Raw genomic sequence first — 25,518 nt, 5'->3', positions numbered from 1 at the left:
GACAGGGGCAGGAGCGCGTAGAGGGACAGCCGAGCTCCTGACGAGTTTCTGCCCTCAAACCTTGGGACAGTGTCATCACAGACCCGAAAGGGTAGGGTCAGCCACGGTGGGGTCACTGACCTGAATTCTGACACCGCCTGCACCACTTCCTTGCCTTAGACCAAACCTGTCTTGACCTCAGATTGTGCATCTGAAAACGGGGACGTCCCACCCACCTCCCATGGTTGGGAAGAAACATACATAAACTATATGTGAAAATGGCCTTTACAACCATAAAACCCCACAGAAACCTAGTGAGGAGAGTGACCCAGAGAAGTGGTCAGAGCTAAACAATGTAGTTGTCATCTGTGCTTGTGGTGGTGGCCGTGGTTGTGACAGGGCCTGTGACACAGTGCTCTGGCAGCTCCCTTTCTCACGGTTACATTGGCACACCTGCTCAAGTGAATTAAAGTTCCCACCTCAAATAATTCCTTTAAAGAGAACACGTACATGTCGCTGTGCAGACTGACCCGCGTTCTTTGTCCACCCCTGAGTATAAAGTGCCCTCCAGCCAGCGCTGGAAACCTGTAAATTTCTCTGTGTCTTTGCTCCCTCGTCGCCGTGGCATGCACCGGCTCCCCGCACACTTGAGTTCTCTGCAGGCGGCAGAGGCCTGGGCACCCTGCCTGGCCCGGGTACTCTCATCCCACTCCTCTCGGATCTGGGGACTCAGGGTCACAGTGAGGAAGTGATTTCTCTAATAAATGAGAACCTATGCATTATGAGCACTTTCAACAATAGCCAAATTATGGACAGAGCCTAAGTGTCCATCAACTGACGAATGGATAAAGAAGATGTGGTTTGTATGTACAATGGAATACTACTTGGCAATGAGAAAGAATGAAATCCTGCCATTTGCAGCAACGTGGGTGGAAGCGGACGGTATTACGCTAAGTGAAATAAGTCAGTCAGGGAAGGACAGATATCATATGTTTTCACTCATATGTGGATCTTGAGAAACTTAACAGAAGACTATGGGGGGAAGGAGGGGGAAAATAGTTACAAACAGAGAGGGAGGGAGGCAAACCATAAGAGACTCGTAAATACAGAGAAAAAACTGAGGGTTGATGGGGGGTGGGGGAGAGGGGAAAGCAGGTGATGGGAACTGAGGAGGGCACCTGTTGAGATGAGCGCTGGGTGTTGTATGTAAGTGATGAATCACAGGAATCTACCCCCAAAACCAAGAGCACACTGTATACACTGTATGTTAGCCAATTTGACAATAAATTATATCAAAAAAAAAAAAAAGAAATTATCAATTTTAAACCTGTACTCCCTACTTAGCAAACAATAAACATCAGTACTTAGGGGAAATAAATAAATAAAAGATGAGCAGTTGAGCAATGGTGAAAAAAAAAAAAAAAGAATCTATGCATTATGGTCAGGGTCCTGCTGAAACCTGTCATTGGCTCCCAGAAGCCCAGGCCAGCTTCGAGACCACTGAACAACCCTGGAGTGGCTGGGACCTGCTCCCAGGAGATGCCCTCTCAGAGCCCCCAGGAAGGGGACCAAAAAGGGAGGACAGGTGGCAGGAGCACTTTACAGTTTATGAAGCTGGAAGTCCAGACTAATCTTTAAAATTTTTTTAAATTTATTTTTTGGGAGAGAGAGAAAGTGAGTGGGGGAAAGGGGCAGAGGGAGAGAGGGAGAGAGAATCCCAAGCCGGATCTCATGACTATGAGGTCATGACCCGAGCCGAAATCAAGAGTCAGACACTCAACCAACTGAGCTACCCAGGCACCCCTAGACTAATTTTTTTTTAAACCAAAACTCCTTCTTACTCTGTTTGTTGAGCACCTGCTGAGTACCTGGTATCATGTTGAATCTGAGTGAGACTAGGATGGAGACTGGTTGGCAAAGGCCAGTCCTTGGGCCGGGCACACCCCAGACAGCGTGTGAGAAGCAGTCAGCATCTGTGTAATCTGCCTGGGCTCCAGGAAGGCCAGACTTCGGCCCCTGAGCCCAAGCCCAGCTTCTGGCATGAGAGAGAGCCTGGAGGGACGTGGCACATGAGAACCATGGGGCCTGATGGTGTGGGCCCGGCTGGACAAACCCAGCAGGCCTGACGGGAGCAGCTGGCTCCTTGGCTGCCCTCAGCTCGCCCGGGAGGTTATTGCTCTGGGTATAAACAGTCCCCTGCAGCTAGCAGGATAAATATAAACACAGCCTCCTGATCAGGGCTCAGAAACTGAGCTGTGCATCTGAGCTCCCTGCTGCCACCGCTGCTGCAAAAACCCAGGATAAGCAAAGGTGCAGCGATTCTGGGCTTCCGCAGCCTAGCTCACAGGCTGGGTCGGTCATGTTGGACCACCAGCACCAAGTGCCATGGTCTGGGTGGCTTATTTTCTCATGGTTCTGGAGGCCAGAAGTCCAAGATCAAGGTGTCCATAGGGCTTGTTCCTTTGAGGCCTCTCTCCTTGACATGCAGGTGGCTGTCTTCTCTGTGTGTGTTCACACGGTCTTGCCTCAGTTTGTGTCTACGTCCTAATCTCCTCTTCTTACAAGGACCCCAGTCCTGGGGGAGCCTGTGTGGCTTAGCTGGTCGAGTGTCCAACTTTGGCTCAGGTCATGATCTTGAGGTTTGTGAGTGAGAGCCCCATATTGGGCTCTCTGCTGACAGTGCGGAGGCCACTTCAGATACTCTGTTCCCCTCTCTCTCTGCACCTCCCATGCTGGCACTCTGTCTCTCTCTCAAACATAAATAATTAAAAAAAAAAAAAAAGACCCCAGTCCTATTTAGGACCTACTTATATGGTCTCATCTTACTTTAAACTGCCTTGTTAAAGCCTCTATAAACAAATACAGTCATTTTAGGACTTCAACATAAGAATCAGCCTTCAGACTGAAACATGTCAGAGCCTTCCTTGGTGAAGGAGAGTAGGTCTGCATTTTAAAAACCACCTTAGAGAAAGAGATTCCATACATTTGGTTGGGTCACTGTGACTTAAGATTTTTAGAAATTGCTGATGCTTATTATATACGACTAAAAGCCAGCTTCTTTCCACAGAGTGTGAACAAACTTAGTGATAAAACTAGACTAAACTGAAGGGTAAGCTCTAAGAGAGCAGGGCTGTGCCCTAGCACAGTGCTTGCACAGAGCAAGTGCTCAGCAGGTCTTGTGGACAGGAGGAAGCAGACGAGGGAAGGAGGGAGGGGCAAAAGGAGCTAAAAAAAAAATAGTTGAAAATCGATGAGGGTTGTCCCAAGTGTAGGACAGAGTCCTACAGCCATCGGTCACTGCGTCGGCTCTGAACTTCCCCTGAGCAGGCACACTGGGTGCTTAGCATTCAAGAAAAGGAAGCAAGTACATGCAAGTGCCCCTGGGAAACCGATACTTCGGATCTTAAATTCAAGAAGCAAATCTCACGGATCTTTAATAAGGGACATGGGCAATATTTTTACCTTGGTTCTGCAGAAAACACAGACATGGCCTTCCTAAAGGCAGGAGGTAAAACATTAAATCATTCCTGAAGGCATGTCTGTGAGGAGCAAGGGCAATATGGTCCGCAGTTGCTGTTTTCTGATGATGTGACTCAACACAGAGACGGCATTTGGAGATCCCACAAAAGGCGGCTTACTGCTTAGAGTCCCTGGACTCTTGTTCAGGCCTCTAATGGGCTGAGCCTGTGTCTTCCCAGACACTAAGCCCCTTGACACAGCAAACACGGCTCCTGGCTGGCACACAGTAGGCACTTCATAATGTTACAGAAGCACATGTGAGGGGGTGGTATAGTCTGAAATGTTCGTGTCCCCCCAAAATCCATGTTGAGACCTACCCCCTAAGATGATGGTATTAAGTGGTGGGGCCCTTGAGAGATGACTAGGTTATGAGGGTGGAGCCTTATAAAAAAGATCCCAGGGAGATCCCTCACCCCTTCTCTCATGTAAACACAGAGAAAAGGTGCCATCTGTGAATGAGGAAGAGGGCTCTCAACAGACATTGAATCTGCTGGCACTTTAATCCTAGACTTTCCAGTCTCCAGATCCGTGAGGAATAAATTTCTGTTGTTTACGAGCCACCCCATGTACAGTATTGTGTTACAGCAGCATGAACGGGCTAAGACAGGGAGTGAATGCCTAAAAGCAAGAGCTGACACTTGAAATTTTAGGACCCTTTGTAGGTATTTCCTCCAGGACAGAGGTCCGCCCAGCCAGGCCTTCTCCCTCTCTGCCCTTGCAGGGTGTGTAACCTTAATAATGAATACTTGACTGAGGTTCACCCTGCCAGGCACTCTGCTGGTCCAAGAGCCACCCTGCAAGGTACCACTGTCTCCCTTTGATAGATGAAGACACGAGACGTGGCAAATAGCTCTGAGTGAGTGTGGGGCTAGTTACAACCTGAACCTCTGACTCCAGGGCCTGGGATTTTAACCACAGTCTTCTGATACTTGGGCAAGTTATTCACCCTCCCCACCTATTCTGTTCAGGCTGCCATAACCAATATACCCTACACTGAGTGGCTTAAACCGTATTTATTCCTCACAGCTCTGGAGGCTGGGAAGTCCAAGATCAAGGTGCTGACAGATGCGGTGTCTGACGAATGCCCCCCCCCCTCCCCCCGGTTCGTGGGCGACACCTTTTCTCTGTGTCCTCATATGACAGAAGGGATGAGGGGATCTGGTCTTTATAAGGGCACTGACCCCATTTGTGAGAGCTTTTCCCTCATGACCTAATCATTACCTCTCAAAGGCGCCACCTCCTAATACCATCACCTGAACAGGGGGGTGGGGGGGGTGGGATTTCAACATATGAATTTGGGGTGGGGTGGGGGGAGACACACAAACATTAAGACCTTAATATTCCCTGAGGTAAAGTAAGCGAAGCACCCGTCTTGGCCCGGAGCCTTGCTGGGTGGGGATGTCCTAGCCTTCCTTCGTAAGGGCTTCAAAGACAGGCTCCCCACTTGCATCCATTCCTCCTCTTTCAAGACCTCTGCACCCCCTGCAGCCTGGCATCCATAAGGCCCCACCCCCTCCTTTCATGTCTAGAGCCAGCTTCTCCCAGTTGCCAAATCCCAGGGAAACTGTCAGGTTTCTATCTGACTAGATCCTTCTAGAAGTCTCCAACCCCTTTCTGCCTCATTTCTGCTTCTCAAACCCTTTGTCTGCTCTAGCTTCGGTGACTTTGTTCTCTCCTGCTTTTGCGTCTTCCCCCCTTCTTTAGTCTCCTTCTGGCTACTGCCCTGTTCAGGGCCACCCCCACCTGTTTGGTGCCACAGTCTCTGAACTGGACTCCTCGATCCTGGCCCTTCAGGCTGCCCTCCACACGCCAGCCAGAGAAACTGGCTTTTTAAAATTATTTTTATTACCGTTGTGTAAAAATTTTAATAGCTAAATACTGATTGAGAGCACATGAACACTATATACAAAATACAAATTGACACGCCCTCCAATATTTCCCTGGTTATAAATGAAAAAATCTAGGTTTGAGAGGTAGGAGGTACAAACTCTGGCTCAGACTCGAGGAAGTCAGATGTCGTGGAATTCACATCACTTCCCATAGACTTATTTCCTGGTCTGTAAAATGGGGATGATGGTGCCATTCTCCTTCCTGGGTGGTAGCAGTGGCTACATGTGATAGGACATAAACATTTGCTCTGTACACCGAAGAGCTGATGGTGGTTCTCATAATCTTAATTCCTTCTAGAATGGCATGTGATCCTCCTGATCGAGAACAAAGGTAGCGATCAGTTATTTTTAGCATCTCTGCTGCCCCTTGAAATCTAGTTGAATAGTTGTATTTCTTCCTCTTTAAGACCACTAGTTTATTTGTTTATCCTTCATGCTAAAATCAAATGAGAGTGAGAGGTTTTCGGACACTCTCGGACATCTGCGTGAGTTCAACTTTTCCCCGAGAGGGTCCTTGAGAGATTTGCTGACTAATCTCTCTGTCCAGTATTTTCTTTTTTTTTTTTTTTTTCCTGCTCTCTACTACCATCTCCAGCTCCCCTGCCTCAGGGCCTTTGCTCTGGCTGCTGACTGGCCTGGAACACTCTTATCCCAGATACCTCCTTCCAATCCTTCATCAAATGTTACTCCTTAATGAGACCTGCCCTGACTCACCCCACTTCATACTGCAGTGTGCCTCCTCCCAGCCCACAGCTGGGCCAGCTCTATTTTTTTCTTTTCTCCATAGCACTTACTATTTGCTAACACAGTTTACTTGCATATTATGTTTGTACTTTATTATCCATCTCTCATGCTGAAATATAATCCTCGTGGGGGCAGGGAACTTTGTTTGAATTACTGATGAATCCCAAGGGCCTAGCACAACACCTGGCACACAGTAGGCCCTCAATAAGTATTTGTTGACCACATGAAAGCCTCCTTCACTGGCTCCTCTTCTGTCCTTTATTATTTTTGTTATTTATTTATTTATAGAAAGCACAAGTAGGGGAGAGGGACAGAGGAGAGAGAATCTTTTTTTTCTTTTAATGTTTATTTATTTTTGAGAGAGACAGAGAGACAGAGCATGATCAGGGGAGGGGTAGAGAGAGAGGGAGACACAGAATCCGAAGCAGGCTTTGGGCCCTGAGCTGTCAGCCCAGAGCCCAATGGGGGCTCAAACTCATGAACTGTGAAATCATGACCTGAGCCAAAGTCCAAATGAGCCACCCAGGCACCCTGAGGGAGGGAGGGAGGGAGGGAGGGAGGGAGGGAGGGAGGGAGGGAGGGAGAGAGGGAGAAAGGGGGAGAGAGGAGGAGGGGGGGGGGAGAGAGGGAGGGGGGGGAAGAGAGGGAGAGAGGGAGGGGGAGGGAGAGAGGGAGAGGGAGAGGGAGGGAGGGAGAGAGGGGGAGGGAGGGAGAGAGGGAGAGGGAGGGGGAGGGAGAGAGGGAGAGGGAGGGAGGGAGAGAGGGAGAGGGAGGGAGAGGGAGAGAGAGGGGGAGAGAGGGGGAGAGAGGGGGAGAGAGAGGGGGAGAGAGGGGGGGAGAGAGGGGGGGAGAGAGGGGGGGGGAGAGGGGGGGAGAGAGGGGGGGAGAGAGGGGGAGAGAGAGGGGGAGAGAGAGGGGGAGAGAGAGGGGGAGAGAGAGGGGGAGAGAGAGGGGGGGAGAGCGGGGGGGAGCGGGGGGGAGCGGGGGGGAGAGGGGGAGAGAGAGGGGGAGAGAGAGGGGGAGAGAGAGGGGGAGAGAGAGGGGGAGAGAGAGGGGGAGAGAGAGGGGGAGAGAGAGGGGGAGAGAGAGGGGGAGGGGGGGGGAGAGAGGGGGAGAGAGGGGGAGAGAGGGGGAGAGAGAGGGAGAGAGGGGGAGAGAGGGGGAGAGAGGGGGAGAGAGGGGGAGGGGGAGAGAGGGAGAGAGAGAGAAAGGGGGAGAGAGGGGGAGGGGGAGGGGGAGGGGGAGGGGGAGAGGGAGAGGGAGACAGAGAGAGACAGAGAGAGACAGAGAGAGAGAATGAATCAATCTTAAGCAGGCTCCATGCTCAGCTCAGAGCCCAATGCAGGACTTAATCCCATGACCCTAGGATCATGACCTGAGCTGAAATCGAGATGTAAGTGTTCAACTGACTGAGCCACCCAGGCACCCTTCTTCTGCTCTTTAAATACTGGGGTTCCCCAGAGGCCCTCATTCTCATACAGCACACTCTCCCCGAGAAACCTTACCCACATGACCCCTGAGTCCATCTCCCAATCTCCACCTGCTTGCCTAAGGCATGTTTACTACTTAGCCAGTGGTACCATCTGTGGGATGACCCCAGGCCCCTTCTCCTATTTCCTGGCTTCTTGTGACATCTCCCATGCTGTCCTTTTCATCTGGTATCAGGGTCATTATTTTGAGAACAGGGGCCTTATTTTATTCATTTTTATTTATAGATTTTATTTTTTATTTTTTTAGTAATCTCTATGCCCAATGTGGGGCTTGAACTCATGACCCTGAGATCAAGTCACATGCTCTATTGAGTGAGCCAGCCAGGCACCCCTATGTCTACATTTTTTAAACGTTTTTTGGGGGAAAGTTATGATTTCAAAAGTAGTAACTATCCCCTTTGTACCACAGGGAATGTGAGATATTTATAAAAGCATACAGAAGAAAATTAAAATAAAAATCGCCCATATTTCTACAACCTAGAGGTATGTTCCACTCACAGAACTAAATACATGTGCGCACACACACACGCACATGCATATACACATATTTTTTAAGTACATTGGAAGACTTAGAAGGAATTTCCTTATTTTTTTAACGTTTCAAGATTTTATTTAAATTCTAGTTAGTTAACAGAAGGAATTTCTTTAAAAAAAAAATGAATGGCTTCCAATAAAATGCTATTATGGAATGCTGAGTGCAGAACCATTTTGAGAGAGACAAAAACGGCCCCAGAAAGCCAGGAACTGGCCTGTGCTCACATCTAGGCTGGGGTGTTCTCACATTCAACGTAAGCAATTCTGCAGGACACCCGCATCACACGAGGCCTCTTTATGACTACAACGGAGTGAGATAAAACCAAGACCTATAATCACGCCCAGACACAGAGCAAATAAGAACATCACCCAAGCCACGAACATGACCAAACACCCCCCTCTGGTTACTGTGAGTGACTTCTACTTCTTTACCAATCATAGCCATGGTTTTGCTCCATGACTCCCACCTTCTAAGTAAGAAGTATGTTTCTAATGTTTATTTATTTTTGAGAGAGAAAGAGAGGGGCAGAGAGAGAGGGAGAGAGAATCCCAAGCAGGCTCCATGCTGTCAGCTCGAGGAGGGTCTCAAACTCATGAACTATGAGATTATGACCTGAGCCGAAATCAAGAGTCAGGCGCTTAACTGACTGAGCCACCCAGGTGCCCCAGAAATATTTTTTTAATGTTTATTTATTTTGAGTGGGAGAGAGAGAGAGCACGAGCAGGGGAGGGGCAGAGAGAGAGAGGGAGAGAGAGATCCCAAGCAGGCTCCAAGCTGTCAGTGCAGAGCCTGTCATGGGGCTCAGTCTCACAAACCATGAGATCATGACCTGAGCTGAAATCAAGAGTTGGACACTAAACCAACTGAGCCACCCAGGCGTCCCTGTGTAAGAAGTATTAAAATGCCCAATCCTAGAATGATCCCTGCTACCTGAGCAAAGCCTTGCTTCCTTGAGCCCTCCCCAGATCACCTAATACAAGCTCAAATCCTAAGTAAGTCCTTTCTGATACCCACTGGCTAAGAAGCTCCACGGCTCTCCAGGATGTACATCTCCCTTGTTGCAGTGAACTTAATTTTGTTCATCTAAAGATGTGTTCCTGGTGGCCTTTGGCAGCAGGGCACAGACGATACGGTATATCACAGTATTTCCTCCCCTGTCCCACGCCTGGCACATAGCAGGTCTCAAAAACATGTTAGGTGAATTAACTCAAATGAAGGTGGAAACCATGTTTCTGGGACAGTCCCTGCTGGTGACCACTGGACACACTGCCAGTTCGGTCGGGAATTTAGCAGCTGCTCCCTGAGCACCTGCATTGTAGAGGGAGAGAGGAAATGTAAGACATGGGCTGGGTCCTCGTTGACAAGGCGACCCAGAAAAGCACAAAGAGGTAAAGAATACTCTGGGACATGGTCAGTAGTACAGGGGCCACCACAGCAGCACAGAACTAAATACCCAATGAGCTAAAGGTGCTGCCAGGTGATGAATGGACTTCAGATAAGTGTAAAGAAAAGGAAATAAGCCATTACAGACCTTGCAAGGTGGGGAAGGACAGGTGCAGAGGCATGGCACGGGGGCGGGGTGGGGGAGTGTTCGTGGCACATCTCCTAGACACTAGGTTCTGTTCAGGCTGCAGCTTTGACCATCTTGCTTGCCTCGTATCCACCAATGCGCGACACAGAGCAGGCTTTCAGTAAATTCCTGGTGAATGAGTGTGTGTGTGTGTGTGTGTGTGTGTGTGTGTGTGTGTATGCATAAGGCAGTGAGGGTACCCGAGGGCCTGAGGAAGAAGGTTCAAAGAGGGGAGATGATGCTAGAAAAGTGGGTCAGGGCCTGAGTGCCAGACTAAGACATTCCAGATCCTTCTGTCAACTGGGAGCTCAGTGTGGCTTGAGCAGGACAGTCCATCTAGGACAGTGTGCAGAAGGAGGGTCCCAAGTCATCAGGGCCTCTCTATGAATGGGGTGCCAAAAGCAAGGTGAGGAGAAATGTAGGATTTAGAGTCAGGCAGACCTGAGTTGGAATCCCAGTTAGGCCATTTTCTGTGACCCTGGAGAAGGTCCTTCACGGTGCCGAGCCCCAGCCTCCATCTCCTGTCACTTAGCATCTGACACACACTCATGGCGCAGACCTGTGGCAGGGGTTTTGGTCACAGTTCCCCATCACGGTATGATTGTTTACATGTTTTAGAGCAAAATCAGTGCATTCTCTGAACCAAAGGGGAGTCGGGCTTCAAGAGGGCGAATGGAAAGAACCATGGGTGTGGGGTTTGGGACCTGTGTGCTGGTGTTCTTTCATTACTTGACTTCTCTGGGCCTGGTTTCCTCACCTGAATAAGGACCAGAAGCACTTGCTCCAGGAATTTCTCCGGGGGTACAACTTGGAAAGCACCGGCAGAGTGCCGGGCATGGGCTAGGGCTCCATACCAGTCCCTCCATCCCTCACCTCCCGTGAGCCGGTGGTCACCCACCCTTCCCCATAGGCGGCTGAGAGCACAATGTGCAGTAGGAGCTGCCCTGCCCCATTTGGAGGAGACGGCACCCCTGATCCCTTGGCCTCAGTCCTGGGGCCACAGGTCCAATCCCTCCTGACACAGCCAGGCCCTAACAGAGGCCCCTGTGCCAAGCGAGGCACCGTGACAGCCCCTCTAGCTTGTTTGCCAGCCCACAGGGCAGGGGGCATGTCAGCAGGCACCGGGGCAGACACAGGGGTCTGTGGGGACCCCAAGAGCGTTTCCCCAGGTCCGGCTCTCAACACTGGGCTTGTCTGTCTCTAGCACTCTCTGGAGCAGCCCACAGCCCTCCTTCTGTGAGGAGAGGTGCGGGGGGAGGAGGGGGGGGGAGCCACGTGCTGGGACAGCCCCTCACACAGATCAGGGCCTTGAAGAGCACCCCTGTGCACAAAGAGCCTCGGAATCCAGCTTCCCAGGCACTTGGCCCCCTTCCCTGCATCTCTCCTCCTTCAAATGTGCCTTGCAGCTCCATGGGCAGGGGTGAAGGATGGGAAGCTGAGCTTCTCCAGGCGCACGAAAACGGAATTGGCCGAGAGGCGGGGGAACTGTCGGTGGGAGAGCACGATTCTGCCTTACAGGAACCACCATGGGCTTTAAAACCTCTGCTCCTCTATGATACAGGATTTGAGGTGACAGAAGATTCAGGTGATGTTGTAGTGACACTTCCAAGCAGGGTTGACACACCTGCTTTCTCCCCACAACCATGTCTGCCTGAAAGGTGAGCTCTCAAGCTCCTCACCACAGCCCCGTGGGGAGGGAACCCACCCTTCCCCCCTCCTCCCCCCTCCCCCACCTCCCCTGAGGTCCAGGAGCAAGGCCAGGGCGGCCTTTGGCTTCCCCCATCTCACTGCGCCCTCTCCAGGCTCCTGTTGGCCAGGCCTCTGTCCCATCAGAGACCGCTCCTCACTTCCCCTGGCCTTGGATCCAGCCTTCTCCCACAACCCTGGGCTGAGGCTAGGGCTCTGCTCTTTGGGGAGGGTGGGGGGCAGGAGGGGCAGTGATCTCATCCCCCAAAAGGATTAGTCATGAGAGAGGCAGGGACAGATCTGGGGGGCAGGACGCAGGATGGGCTCCATGTAAATGACTCATCTTCCCGCCAGCTCCGTGGGGCCTGGGTTTGACAGCTGCTCCCGGGGAGAGGTTGTTAAGCAGGAGCTACCCGGAGGCAGGAGTAGTTAACCGGCTTTTAATAACTCATTTTGCTGAATGATTTCTGGTGAGAAGAGAAAAACCTTAATCCCACAGAAGCAGCACAGAGTGGGAGGAGGTTCAAGTCAGCCCGGCTGGCTGGGAACGCCCATGCCAAGGTTCAAAACTGGTTCTCGGGGTCACTTGCCCATTGCTCACAGTTTACCAAAACTTTTCTAACGTTAAACATCACTGGCCTGCAGCGCTCAGCCTTCTTTTCCCAGCCCCCAGCCCCCTGCCGTCTAAGCCACCCCCAACTGCTCTCCTGTTCTCATCAAGAATCATCCCAGAGTCCCCCACAGAACAACCCAAAAGCAAACAGGAGAATGAGGAGGGGCCCACATTCTCCAGGTGCTTTGCTGGCAGTGCCTCTTTGTCCTGAGTCATGGGGCGTCTGGTACGAGCTCAGCCCCACGCTCAGCTGTGGAAAGAAGGGGACCAGGAGCTGCTGTCCTCGAGAAACTGTCCATCTGGTTTGCAATTGAGAGAAATCCACAAGTGCCAACAAATACAGCAGCCCACGGTCTTGGCTTTTCCATAACGGTCCCGTTTTCTAGGATCCTGCCATGCGAATTTGGGGGATTGGAGAAGGCAGTGCCTCCCTCTAGCTGGGCCTCCCACCCCGCACAAGGCCAGAGCCTGAAGCGAGTCCAGAGGGTGCTGTCACTCACCTGAAACTGCCCAGCAAACTGAAGCCCAGGGAGGTAAAAGCAGGCAGTGGTAGAGTCGGTCTTAGGTGTGTAGATGGGGAGCTCTTTCTTGCCGCTGAAACTTCTGGTCACGGCTCACCCCTGACTTCCACATTTCACCCGATGCACCTGAGCTGTGATGGAAGGGCCGTGCCTCTCCCGTGCTGTTTCCCAATTAAGCTCGTTGCTTTGTGAACACTCAGCATGTCCCAGGTGCTGCGGGAGGCGTGTGGGAACCACCTCTTCACGGACTCCTCACAGTAACCTTCCGAGGTAGGCAGTCAGCAGGCCATTTTTAGAGGGAGAAGTAACCTGTCCGTGTTGCCACATTCACAAGTGAGGCATGCGCCTGACGCCACAGCCTCTGCTCCCAGTCTCCGCTGTCGGCTCTCCAAGAAAGGTGACGTTGGCCCTTCCCAAGCCTGCAGGAATGGAGACATGCCAATTTTGTCTTCTGTAGCGTGAAGTTTCCAGAGCTTGTAAGTTTGTACAAAGGCAGGGCATGTTGCCAGATGTCAGGCTCAGATGCTGGAGAAGCTTCTGGAGGTGCCCCTGGAGGTGTTTCTAGAGGCCTCATTCCCACAGTGTTCCCATAGTTCAGCCTGAGAACAAGGTGGATGGGAAGTTCTCCCATATCGTCCCCTTCCTTCCACATGGTCACCTGTTCCATAGGCGAGCGTTACTGGATACTGTGGACCAGGCTGAGCCCCTCGCACACCCGGCCCGGTGCCCGGCACCTTCCCAGTAGACATGCTTTTCTCAGACCCAGGCCTCAGCTTCCTCCCTCTCCAAACTCCACTCCCTCCCCAAAACACACCCTTCTGGACTGAACACAAATACACCTTCCTCCATAAGTCTTTCCCAGACCCTCCACGGGGAGGACCTCAGCCCCAGTACTGACCTATGCTGGTCCGGGCGCACCTGAGTACTGGGGACAGTTTTAAGTTTCCCCAGTGATTCTCTTGCATAGCCAGAGTGAAGAACCACTGTTCCAGCCACAAGCAACCGACCTCCCTTTCTTCCAAACTCCCCTGCGTTTGACTCTCTCCTTTATCACATCACAAGCTCTTTCCTCCACATTCACCTCCTGGCTCTGCAGCTTGTTCTGTGATCTGGGCAAGTTATTTAACCTCGGTGTCTTTATCTACTAAGTGTGAGCTCATTTACTAATCTCACAAATGGAGATGATAATAATTCCCACTGTGGTTCATCACATCTAAGATTATAAATGCACCATTATTGTGTACCATTAAGAATTTAAAATGTTGCCAAATAAACCATGCCAGGTCATTGACTGTAGGAAGCATCCTGATTTCAAGAATGTTAAAATTCAAGGGAAAAAAAGCTGTGACTTAGAGTAAATGAAAGCCAGTGCCTCATGGAGTCGTGAGGATGAAATGCATGGATATACATGAAGTCTTGGCACAGTGCCTGGAAATAGTGAGGGCTCAATACATGTCAGCTATTATTATCCCCCTCCACGTCTTTATTCCTCACTGAATGCTTTAGTGACTTTCCCCACCATTCTTTCAGCCCCAGCTCTCCCAAAATATTCGGGGCTTACCCAAGCTGGTTAGTTGTCCCCCAAGCCCCCCCGCCACAGCCCGAGGGTCCAGGGCTGAGGCTCATGTCCCAGGGAAATCTTTCTGGCCTGATGCCTTCTCAAGTGTCCAACCTTCCTCCAAGAAGAAGCTCCCTCCTTCTCCCTGAGAGTCAGTGTCTTGGCACTGGCCACAGAGCAGCCCAATGGCATTCCACCTTCCACCCCCCAGCCCACCCCGAGTCTCCCACTGCTCCCTGCTTACCTGGTGGGGGGGGGGGGGGACGGGACACGGGAAGGCCTGGCTGCTAACGTAGCCTTGGGCAAGACCCAGCCTCCTTGATATTAAAGTGAGGCTGTTCAGAGGCATCTGGGTGGCTCAGTCAGTTAAGCATCCAACTTCGGCTCAGGTCATGATCTCACGGTTTATGAGTTCGAGCCCCACATCAGGCTCTGTGCTGACAGCTCGTAGCCCGGAGCCTGCTTTGGATTCTATGTCTCCCTCTCTCTCTGCCCCTCCCCTGCTTGTGCTCTGTCTCTCAAAAATAAATAAATGTTAAAAAAAATTTTTTTAAAGGGAGGCTGTTCATCCTTCTACCAGCCAGTCAGGAAGGATCAAATGAGATGGCTTCCCAGGGGATTGTGCCAAGCAGACAAGCGGAACCCTGGTTAGGGTCATCAGATTGAGCACATAAAAATACAGGACACCTAGTTATATTTGAATTTCAGATAAATAATGAATCTTTTTTAGTGTAAATGTGCCCCATGCAATGTTTGGGACATACTTACACCAAAAAATGATTCGTTATTTATCTGAAATTCATATTTAACTGGGAGTTCTGGCTTTTTAAAATATTTAATTATGAGAGGGAGAGAGCAAGCACACACACACAAACACACTGTGGAGGGTCAGAGAGAGAAGGAGACAATCTCAAGCAGGCTCCATGCTGTCAGTGCAGAGCCTGGTGCTGCGCTTGAACTCCTGAACCATGAGATCATGACCTGAACTGAAATCAAGAATTGGACACTTAACTGACTGAGCCACCCAGGAGCCCCGGAAGTTCTGTATTTTATCTGGCAATGCTAATGAGTCTCCTTGCCCATCCCTGCCCACTGACCCCACATCTCAGCTTTCCTACTGTCTCTGGTATTTAACTCTCACCCTTGAGAGATTCTTGAAATTTTTACTTTCAGTCATTCAGTCAACAAATAACTATCAGTGCCTACTTTACATGAGGTTCCTTTGTCCGCTGTAGAGCACAGAAAGATTCATAATAATAAATCTTTATTTAGGACTTATTAATGTGCTAGGCACTAAATATTCTGCATATACTTAACTCAAAACAAAAAATTATTGAGGCAGTTATATTATCTCCATTTTACAGATGAGGAAATTGAGGCTCAGAGAGGTTAATTGGTGGAACTAGATTCAAACCTGAGCAACCTAGTTCCAAATAGCCAATTACGATGTGGTCCCACCTGCCAGGGATTCCCTGTCTCATTGTGGAGACAGGCCCCAAAAGGTAATTGATGCTGTAAGTCATCTGTGCTCGCTACTCAGGATTCACTGACCAGCTGCAGCGGCATCACTGGATGCCAGGTTACAAATGCAGAATCAGGAACCCCGCCCTAGAATTCAACAAGATCCCCAGGCAGGTCCTAGGCAAACCAGTTTGAGAATCCCTGCTCCAAACCAGCAGAGGGAGAGTCTATTTATTCACTCGACAAGCTGAGCTCCAGCACGTTCTGCATCCCAGGGGCTATTCCAGGCACCGCATTGTCACGGTGACTGTTGAAAATGTGGGTACTCCTCAAGCGCTTTTAAAAATGTCTTATCCTCAATTCTTCCTGAGGGTGGAGTGCAGCATTTCCCAAAGATTATTCTTTGAAACACTCAAGTCACCTGAGGTGATTAAATACAGTCTATGGTCCAGTTAGTGTGGGGAACACTGGAGAGTGCCAGCACAGCCTACTCGGATTCATAAGTCACATTAACATAAGTGCTCTGAAAAGTCCTACCATAAATAAACATGTTGCCCTTACATCCACCTTTTTTTTTTTTTTTTAATTTTAGGAATTCTCCTCTCCCCACCACCATTAAGCATGTTTTATCATCTTAAGGAGCATTTTTTTTTAATGTTTACTTATTTTTGAGAGAGACAGAGCATGAGCAGGGGAGGGGCAGAGAGAGAGGGAGACAGAGGATCCCAGCAGGCTCCACACTGTCAGCACAGAGCCCGATGCGGGGCTCAAACTCATCAACTGTGAGATCACGACCTGAGCCGAAGTCGGAGGCTTAACCGACAGAGCCACCCAGGCTCACCTTGAGGAGCATACTTTGGCATAGTGTATTACAGTTTACAAAGAGAGTTCACATTGGGGGGAGGGGGGGTTTACGTTGTACAGATGAAATTGAGGCTTAGAGAAGTTAGTGGTAGCAATTTGCTTCACGCTTGCCTGATAGAGGCCACAACGGAGGTCATAACTTCCAGTTCAACTCTGGTTCTATTTCCTGGACACTGAGCTGCTCACCCAGGCCCTCAAACCATCACATCAGTTGGAGTATGTTTGGTGGCATGTAATGGAAGGTGTAAGCAGGCAAAAGGGTTTATGGGCTCAAGCAATGGGAAGGCTGGAGGTAGGTGGGGCAGCATGGCCAGTTTGATTTGACAGCTCACTGGGGCCATGAAGGCCCCATTTCTTTCTGGCTGCCTCCACTCAGCCTCCTGCAGTGTCAGCTTCATCTAAGGCTGGCCCCACCTCATGGCCACAGATGGCTGCCAACTACTCCTGGGGCCAGGGCAGCTCTAGAGCGAGAAATCTTTTAACCCGGGAACTATCAGAGAAACTCTTCTTTGAGCTGATTCACTTGAATGAAGTCACGTGTCCACTCCTACACCAATCTCTGTAGCCATAAAAGTGTCCTGCACTGATTGGTTTAGGCTTATCCATCCTTGAGCCAGTCATGGTAAGGGACTGGTAATCTCGATTGGCCTAGACTAACAGAGCCCACTCCTGATGCTCGGTCAGTTCTTCCAGTGGCCTGGCTGCCTCCTATAGGAGTTGGAGGTGGGAGGTGTTGTTAAAGAGACAGCCACAATATCCACAAGTGTTTTAGGCTGCTTGAAAGTTAAATCAACAGAGCACCACAATATACCCTTTAAATATCTTACAATTTTATGTATTAATTATACCTCAGTAAGCCAATTTTTTAAAGGAATTTAAATCAAAATATTTGAAATTGGGCAGATTCCAACCAGTAGGACATACAGGGCTACCTTATCACATTTTTTTCTAAAGAAAGGGCTTTAGCCCGCCTGCATCAGAATCATCTGAAAACATTTGCTAAAATGTAGATTCCTGGGCCCTTTTCATGATGCACTAAATAAACTTCTGGAGTGGGAATCTGCATTTTGTTAGTACCACATTCTAACTGAGCTAACCAGCCTCTGCTTTGGAATCTGCCCTTTAATCATTTTAATCATACATCTCAGTTGCTTGGATCAGCCCTGATTTATGGCTTTCCTGGTGTAATGATGATCAGTGCCCCTTTTACTCTCAAAAGTATACTGGATTGGACTATATATTATATCTCCCCTTCTCTAAGTTGACACTGTAGAGCCAGCAGAAAATGTACCCCAGGTAAAGAGCGAAGACTCCCCAGCCTTCTGCCACAATGGAAAGGGCTTCAGAGTCAGCTCAGCCACTTACAAACGGAAACTCAGCCGGTACCTTCACCTCCCTTAGCTCATGTCCTTATTAAAGCTGATGATGCCTGCCTCCCAGGGTGGTTGGGGGATCGGATGAGAGGACAAGTGTCCAGTGTCCAGCACGGACACTGCCAGCCAGGGGTACCCGATACAGATCAGTACGGGCCTCTCCATCTCGATTCCAGCCTCTTTGAGCTGAACTCCAGAGGCCCCGTCACCAGAGCCCCAATTGCAAAGGCGGCACCAGACAGGCTGTGGGAACGAGCTTCACAGTTTTTGTCAAAGTGGCATAATAAAGCCCCCAAGTGTCTGCTCTTTGCAAACTGGGATGGCAGATCAATTGTGGCATAAACAAAACAGCAGGCTTGGTGTGAACCTGGGGACAGATTACGCCTCTGCAGGGTGTGATTGGGGGAAGGAGGGGACTCTCAGGGTGCCTGGGGTTGCCTTTTTCTGGCTGAGGCTTTAAGGCCCCTCTCCGGAGCCAGCCTGGCTCCCCACAGATTGCCAGAGCTTGAGGGACTGCTACTCCACTCTGAGAAGCAGCACCAGGCACATAACCCACAGCCCTGACCCCAAGGCCTCAGTGCCCCCAGAGCTCTGAGCCTATCGGTGTCAATGGGGAAGGACGGTAAACTGCCACCTATCTCCTGGGCAGAGCAGACGGACAGTGTTGTGTGTAGGAAAGCAAAAGGAGGTGTCGTGGGCACAGAGCCAGACCTCAGGAATAGGGCTGGTGGGAGGGACACTTGCACTGGGTGCTCCTGTGCTGGCAGAGAAACTCCTGACCTGCCTGTCCCCTTCCTTCTGGGCCGACGGTGCCACAGCCAGTCAAGCATTTGGCACCATTTTGGGCCTGTGGTCATGGCCATGACGAGACCCCAGAACAAGTTCTGGCTCAGACTCTGTGGGGGCATCGGAGAAAAGCTGTGCCCTGGCCCAGGGGTGAGCCTGCAGAGCAGAGGAGTAGATGAGTACTAAACCTCTAAGAAGGCAGCCCAGATACTCTGAGGGCAGGGACCGCATCTGTCCGGTTTTCCAACATACCCCGAGCCTAGCACGAAGTCGACCAAGCTGTGTTTCTGAAGGAGTGAACAGGTGGATGTCCGTCTTCCTGCAGCGTATCTAGCTGTGGCCTTATGGGGGCCCTAGGATAAGGCCATAACCCTCTGGGGAGGGAGAATGGTCAGTGGGAAACATGTCACATTCTCAGCCACATTCTCAGTCATGAAGGGAAGAGACAAATCCTCAACAGGGAACCCAGACTCTGGAAGGGGGCCAGGAATCCAGACATGGGGGAGTTTGGAGGAATCTGAGGCTGCTCCTGGTGGCCTGGCCTTTGACTCAGGGGGGTAGGTCAGCTACGGGTAGTCCTGTGAGGACCCCAAGGGACAGATGAGCCACCAGCCAGACTGTTAGCCAAAAGTACAGGCCCCCCTGTATGGCATGCCTCCTGCTGTCCCTAACCAAGCCCTGGGGCATCTGGTTCTAAAGCCTTGCTTGTCTTAGCTGTGCCACAGGAGGGGTGATGCATCCACCTCAGTGGGAACGTTAAAGGAGGAGCCGTGGCCCCTCTCCCCAGCAATGGTCCAGGGAAAGAGAGCCACAGGGGACAGAGGACTCTTAGGGACACGAGTCATGACTCAGGGTCAGCCAGCCTCCCCGGGGGAAAGTGCTCTCTTGGCTGCCAGCCTTGGAGGACTGAAATGAGCCGTTACAGTTGGAAAGGAGGCCCTGCAGTGCTCTCAGAAGGCAGTCTGGGGTTGGTGGAAAGAACATGAATGTTAGACAGCAACAGACCTGGATTTCAGGCACAGCTTCCCTGCTCTGTGCTGTGAGGCCTTGACAACTACCTAACCCCTTGGTGAGTGGGGTGTCCCTCCCCCACAGCTGTGGCCAAGATGGAGTGAGGCGAGAAAGGACTGTGGGCTCGAGACGGGGGCTTTGCTGCAGCAAGTGAATCCAGGTGGAACCAGTTTATCCAATGGCCTGACACAGAAGTGACCTTGTCTTCATCTGCTGTCTTAAGGAACTTCCCTTCGGATCCCTTCAGGTCTTGGGCAGATGCTAGAGTTTTCCAATCAGCCTTTCTTTTTTTTTTTTTTTTTAAGTACCATTAGTCTTAAAATTGAAACTCATTCTCAGGTATCCAGTCCCATCTAAATCCAATATAAATCCAGTCTTTAAGTTCACTTCTAATCAAAGATCAGCTTCTCCCTCCAGCTCCATGTCTGGCCCTCAGCTCAGGGGCCTGTGGGGGGAGGGCAGTCTGTTGGCTCGGTCTGACATCATTGGTGCCACTATAATCCTTTCTTACCTATTGCCCACTGTTAGAACAGACATACCCTTTCATGGGGCCTATCTATGGGTTTTTGGAGACCACCCACAGGGCCCACTGTTCTGCACCATTCCCTCAGTGGGGGCACCCTCTCCATCCTACCTCCTGGGAGTGCCTCAAATGCTGTCCCAGCACCCCATCTCCTAGCCTCTTATTGCTAGAGGCCCCTCCACCCAGCAGCAACCCTCTTGGGCAGAATGTCTTCAGACCTGGCTGCCTTCTGCACATCCACTTGACCCTGTCACTCTCAGTGACCTGTGTGTCACTCTCACACAGCCTTGATGCAACAAGCATCTGAAGTGCAGACTGCTCCCCTCTTCCCACCTCTGTCTGTGTGGCCTGCTCCAGTCAGCCTCTCACCCAGAGAACTCTCCAGCACAGCTTCAGACTCTAGGAGATACCTCTGACTCTCCCAGAACTCTCACTATACTCCATCCAGGGGTCCTGGATGGGCCTGCCTAGTTCTGCAGGTCAGCTAGCCTCTGGGAAGCGAACTGCCAGCTCCCCTCTAGCTGCAGGCGAGGTGTTCTTGACCGCACCCCCATCACTTGGCCTGGGGGTAGGTGGAGGATGCCACAGCACCTCCTACTATGACAACCACTCTGCTACTTCATGACCATCTCCCGTTATCCCTGAATAACTTCCAGCCTTTCCATGTAGCCCAGGGCTGGGGGGTGCTAGTCACCAGACCCATTTTGATCTAGTAATTCTGCATAAATGCATCTAGAACTTCTCTTTCCAGTAGGGGATAATGTGCCACGTGTCACTCTTAGCTTTGAGACTTCAGCTAAAAATCCTAAAGATTAGGAAAATCCCATTCAGTATTCTCTTAGGCAGATTGATTTTCCAGGCTCAGGACTTTCCATTTCTTCAGGAATCTAGCAAAGTGATCCCCTATTAGAGGTGCTGTTTTTCCTCAATGTGTAGAAACAGTGTCGGGTAGAATGGTCTAAGACCAGGCTAGAAGCCAGGACATGTGTAAGGTATGTGTTCCCAACAAGCTATAGATCATGTCACTTTTGCCCCTGCTCCCTCACTTACACAGCGAGAGATCAAAATTAAGGTCCCTTACAGTTAACGATCTAGCAGGTTTAAAATTTTTTTTTAATGTTTATTTATTTTTGAGAGAGGGAGAGCCAGAGACAGAGCATGAGCGGGAGAGGGGCAGAGGGAGATGGAGACACAGAATCTGAAGCAGGCTCCAGGCTCTGAGCTGTCAGCACAGAGCCCGATGTGGGGCTCGAACTCGCAAGCTGTGAGATCATGACCTGAGCCAAAGTCGGACACTCAACTGACAGAGCCACCCAGGTGCCCCATAGCAGTTTTTTAAAAAGTTTTTCTTGGGGCGCCTGGGTGGCGCAGTCGGTTAAGCGTCCGACTTCAGTCAGGTCACGATCTCGCGGTCCGTGAGTTTGAGCCCCGCGTCAGGCTCTGGGCTGATGGCTCGGAGCCTGGAGCCTGTTTACGATTCTGTGTCTCCCTCTCCCTCTGCCCCGCCCCCGTTCATGCTCTGTCTCTCTCTGTCCCAAAAATAAATAAAAAACGTTGAAAAAAAATTAAAAAAAAAAAAAAGTTTTTCTTATCATAAGAGTACCAAAAAAAGTCACAAGGCACATGGTTAGACAATTATACAACACCCATGTAACCACTACCCAGATTAACATTTCTGGCACCCCAGAGGCCCTGTGTCCCCTCCCGTTTATTACCCTTGCCATCCCCAGAGGAAACCCCAATTCTGACTTTTATTGAAATCACTTCCTTGATTTTCCTTATAATTTTACCAACCAAGAATGCATCCCTAAAAAAATTACTATAGTTTGGTTTTGCCTGGTTTTGAATTTGAATTTTTTATAAATGGAATAATACAGAATGCATTCTGTGTTCAGCTTCTTTAACAATTTTGTGAGATTCATTCATATTATTGCAAGTAGCTGTGGTTCATGCTTTCTCATTGCTGTAGAGTATTTCCTTGTAGGAACAGACTGACTTAGTTGTGGACAATTGGGTTATCAATCCAGGACTTTATATAAATGTGCACATGCAAACAAGCGTGCACACACACACGCACACACACAAATACAAATACTCTCACTCCACATATAACCATATAGATTCAAAGCTGATTTCTTTACGAATTCAAGAACTTGGATTTGGCTTTGAAGTGTGGAAAAATCCGTTAAATTGCTTACACTGCTAATATGTTGTTGTTGTTGTTTTTTTCACTCTCTTGTGGCCCAGATCTGAATCTAAGGATATAATCCATCCTCCTCAACATGGGTATTGTCATAGCTTTTCTCCTAAATTAAGTTATTAAGCATAAGATGAAGATCGTGGTCAGGCAATTGAGATTTCCTCCAGGGAATCTCAAGAATGATTAGCATAGAGGCTAAGGAATTACTGGAAAAAAATCTTTTACCTCTGGCTTTTTTAAGGAAATAGTAAACCAAGTGAGACAGAAGTCTTCAGCACCCAGTTCCCAGGGCTGGCTTCACCCCACTAGCAGCACACAGGCAGCCCCTCTGACAGGGCACCTAAATTTAACAGGGATGCCCCTGAACTTTTGCTGCAGAGGTGGGAAAGGTGCCATGGTGCTGTTTGGACAGATGATCTATTTCCAGCTCAGACTCCGAGTGGCAGTGAATATTTGTGCAAAGAAATTAAACCCCCTTCCGAAACCAGAGTGGGTTATGGGTCCCACAGAGAGCCCACAGCCCACAGCCAGCTGAGCACGCAGGTGGGAGGGGAGAGCTGCCCGGGAGGGCAAGGGCAGAGCACACTGGTGGGAAGCCAAGCCTTTGGCAGAAATCAAATGATAAAGAATCTCCTTTAAAGCCTGTGCTTTGAACAAGTGGACACGTTAAGGCTTAATTATGAACTAAAAGCAATAAATAGCTGCCCAGGCACAGAACAGGCCTCCCAGGACAAAAGTGACCCCAGACACATGGCAGCATAGGACCCTGCTGGGCCACCACCTTTCCCTTGGCCACAAGTCTGAGCAAGGGTGATGGTGGTCCTTGGATGAGAAAGATACCCAATGACACCCAATGGTAGAGCCAGCTCACTCCCTGAATGTTGTGGACTCATTCTCAAGCTTTTTGTCAGTTTCATAAACCCCCTTTTCAGAGACCATCACACATAGCCACCTGGACTGAACACACTGTACCTGGTCCCTAGTAATCCCAGATCAAATGAAGCCTTTATGGAATTGTGTCCTAAGGAGGCCCACGTGTGCCATTGGTTACATTAAAAAAAAAAAAAAATTGAGGGGTGGGAGAGCAGGTGACATCTCTTTGTAGGCTTTGTAGGTATCTCAATGGTTTGCACCCATACAGTGGTTTCATTTCACGAGTCTTTATGGGTCCTTCCTAGTGACCATCCTGCCCACCCATCTTGATCCACAGACCCCAAGACGAGGAGCCACATCTCCGCCATCAGTTTAGGCGTTGCCCCAATCAGGAACCACGCCGCCAAGGGCGAGAAATGTCTAAGTACTGTTTCCCCTCCCCCGAGTGATGCCACTCGGTAGGAGCCGCGTCAACACCTATGTACGCCCGGCTCCCCCGCCCAGTGGGCACCACCTGCCCAGCCAGGACCTCACTGACCCTTGCCCTGTCTCCACAGGTTTTGGCATGACCACCCCCGCGACGGTAGGCGGGAAGGCCTTCCTCATCGCCTACGGGCTGTTCGGCTGCGCCGGAACCATCCTGTTCTTCAACCTCTTCCTGGAGCGCATCATCTCTCTGCTGGCCTTCATCATGCGCGCCTGCAGGGAGCGCCAGTTGCGCCGCAGCGGCCTGCTGCCCGCCACCTTCCGCCGCGGCTCGGCGCTCTCGGAGGCCGACTGCCTGGCGGGCTGGAAGCCTTCGGTGTACCACGTGCTGCTGATCCTGGGCCTGTTCGCCGTGCTGCTGTCGTGCTGCGCCTCGGCCATGTACACCAGCGTGGAGGGCTGGGACTACGTGGACTCGCTCTACTTCTGCTTCGTCACCTTCAGCACCATCGGCTTCGGGGACCTGGTGAGCAGCCAGCACGCCGCCTACCGGAACCAGGGGCTCTACCGCCTGGGCAACTTCCTCTTCATCCTGCTCGGCGTGTGCTGCATCTACTCGCTCTTCAACGTCATCTCCATCCTCATCAAGCAGGTGCTCAACTGGATGCTGCGCAAGCTGAGCTGCCGCTGCTGCGCGCGCTGCTGCCCGGCGCCCGGAGCGCCCCTGGCCCGGCGCAACGCCATCACCCCGGGCTCCCGGCTGCGCCGCCGCCTGGCCGCGCTCGGCGCCGACCCCGCGGCCCGCGACAGCGACGCCGAGGGCCGCCGCCTGTCGGGCGAGCTCATCTCCATGCGCGACCTCACGGCCTCCAACAAGGTGTCACTGGCGCTGCTGCAGAAGCAGCTGTCCGAGACGGCCAACGGCTACCCGCGCAGCGTGTGCGTCAACACGCGCCAGAACGGCTTCTCGGGAGGCGTAGGCGCGCTGGGCATCATGAACAACCGGCTGGCGGAGACCAGCGCCTCCAGGTAGACCGCCCGGCCGCGCCACGGACCCTCGGCGGGCTGGCGTGCCGCCGGCCGTGGTTTGCTTTCCTTCTCTCAGACGCTGGCGCTTTCTTAATCTTTATCCAATAAAATCAAACCAAAAAAAAAAAAATTTTTTTTTAAAGAAATACTATTTGGCCAGGCCTGATGTTATCCAGGGCAGGTTTTGGGGGAGCCTGTTTTCCTCGTGGGTCCCCTCGTGAAGAACGGTGGCCCCCAGCAGATTCTCCTCCAGGGAGAGAGAAAGTGGCACCTCAGACCCCCACCAGGTGCGTACCGCAGCCAGGAGAGGGCCATCCCTGGGTTTTGCGGACTGGCACTGAACCCCGTCCCCATGCACATAAGCAGCCGGCAACCCCAAAGCATATGGTGCAACTTCTCCTGGCTCTGAATTACCTCCGCAGCATTTAGAATCCTGGCCCAGCCTAGCAGCTTCCTTCTGGTCGTCAGAAGTGATGTAGTCACAGTTTTGACAGGTGGGGGTGGGGAGAGCCATATGTTGCCTACCGATGTATATAAATAGAACAGCCGCTACACACGGAGAATGGTGTAGTATTATGCAATGAGATGAAACATAGCACCAACTTGCGGACTGTGGCATTTCCCTGAGATTTAGAAATTGGGATGGTAAGGGGCTCAGCTGGCCTTTCTCAGCCTGGAGTTAGTGCACTTAGCACACAGGGCAGCTACTTCCAATGCCGAAAACCCAGAGTGGACGGCAGGGCAGGGAGCAGGGGAGCACTAGGGCTGTAGGAGCCCTGCTTTGCTTCAGCCAGCTGATCTTTGAGGCTCCAGGCACATCTCAGAACCCCCCAACCCTCCTTTCTCTCACCAGCGCTGTCCTTGGGAA

At 51.0% G+C, this 25,518-nt stretch overlaps 1 protein-coding gene across 1 annotated transcript in view; it reads left to right on the top strand.

Moving 5' to 3' along the window:
* KCNK12 (potassium two pore domain channel subfamily K member 12) overlaps positions 1–24,757 on the top strand; it is a 49,949-nt gene extending 25,192 nt beyond the window's left edge. The window contains exon 2 of the mRNA XM_042979761.1: positions 23,753–24,757. Coding sequence (XP_042835695.1) covers positions 23,753–24,654 — 902 coding nt within the window. The 3' untranslated portion in view covers positions 24,655–24,757. The remainder of the gene's footprint in view (positions 1–23,752) is intronic.
* The last annotated feature ends 761 nt before the right edge of the window (positions 24,758–25,518 follow it).

This window comes from Panthera tigris, chromosome A3 (assembly GCF_018350195.1).
Source record: "Panthera tigris isolate Pti1 chromosome A3, P.tigris_Pti1_mat1.1, whole genome shotgun sequence".
In the NCBI taxonomy this organism is placed as follows: domain Eukaryota; kingdom Metazoa; phylum Chordata; class Mammalia; order Carnivora; family Felidae; genus Panthera; species Panthera tigris.
Note: the sequence above shows the minus strand (reverse complement) of the source record. Positions and strands in the feature narration are given on the sequence as shown.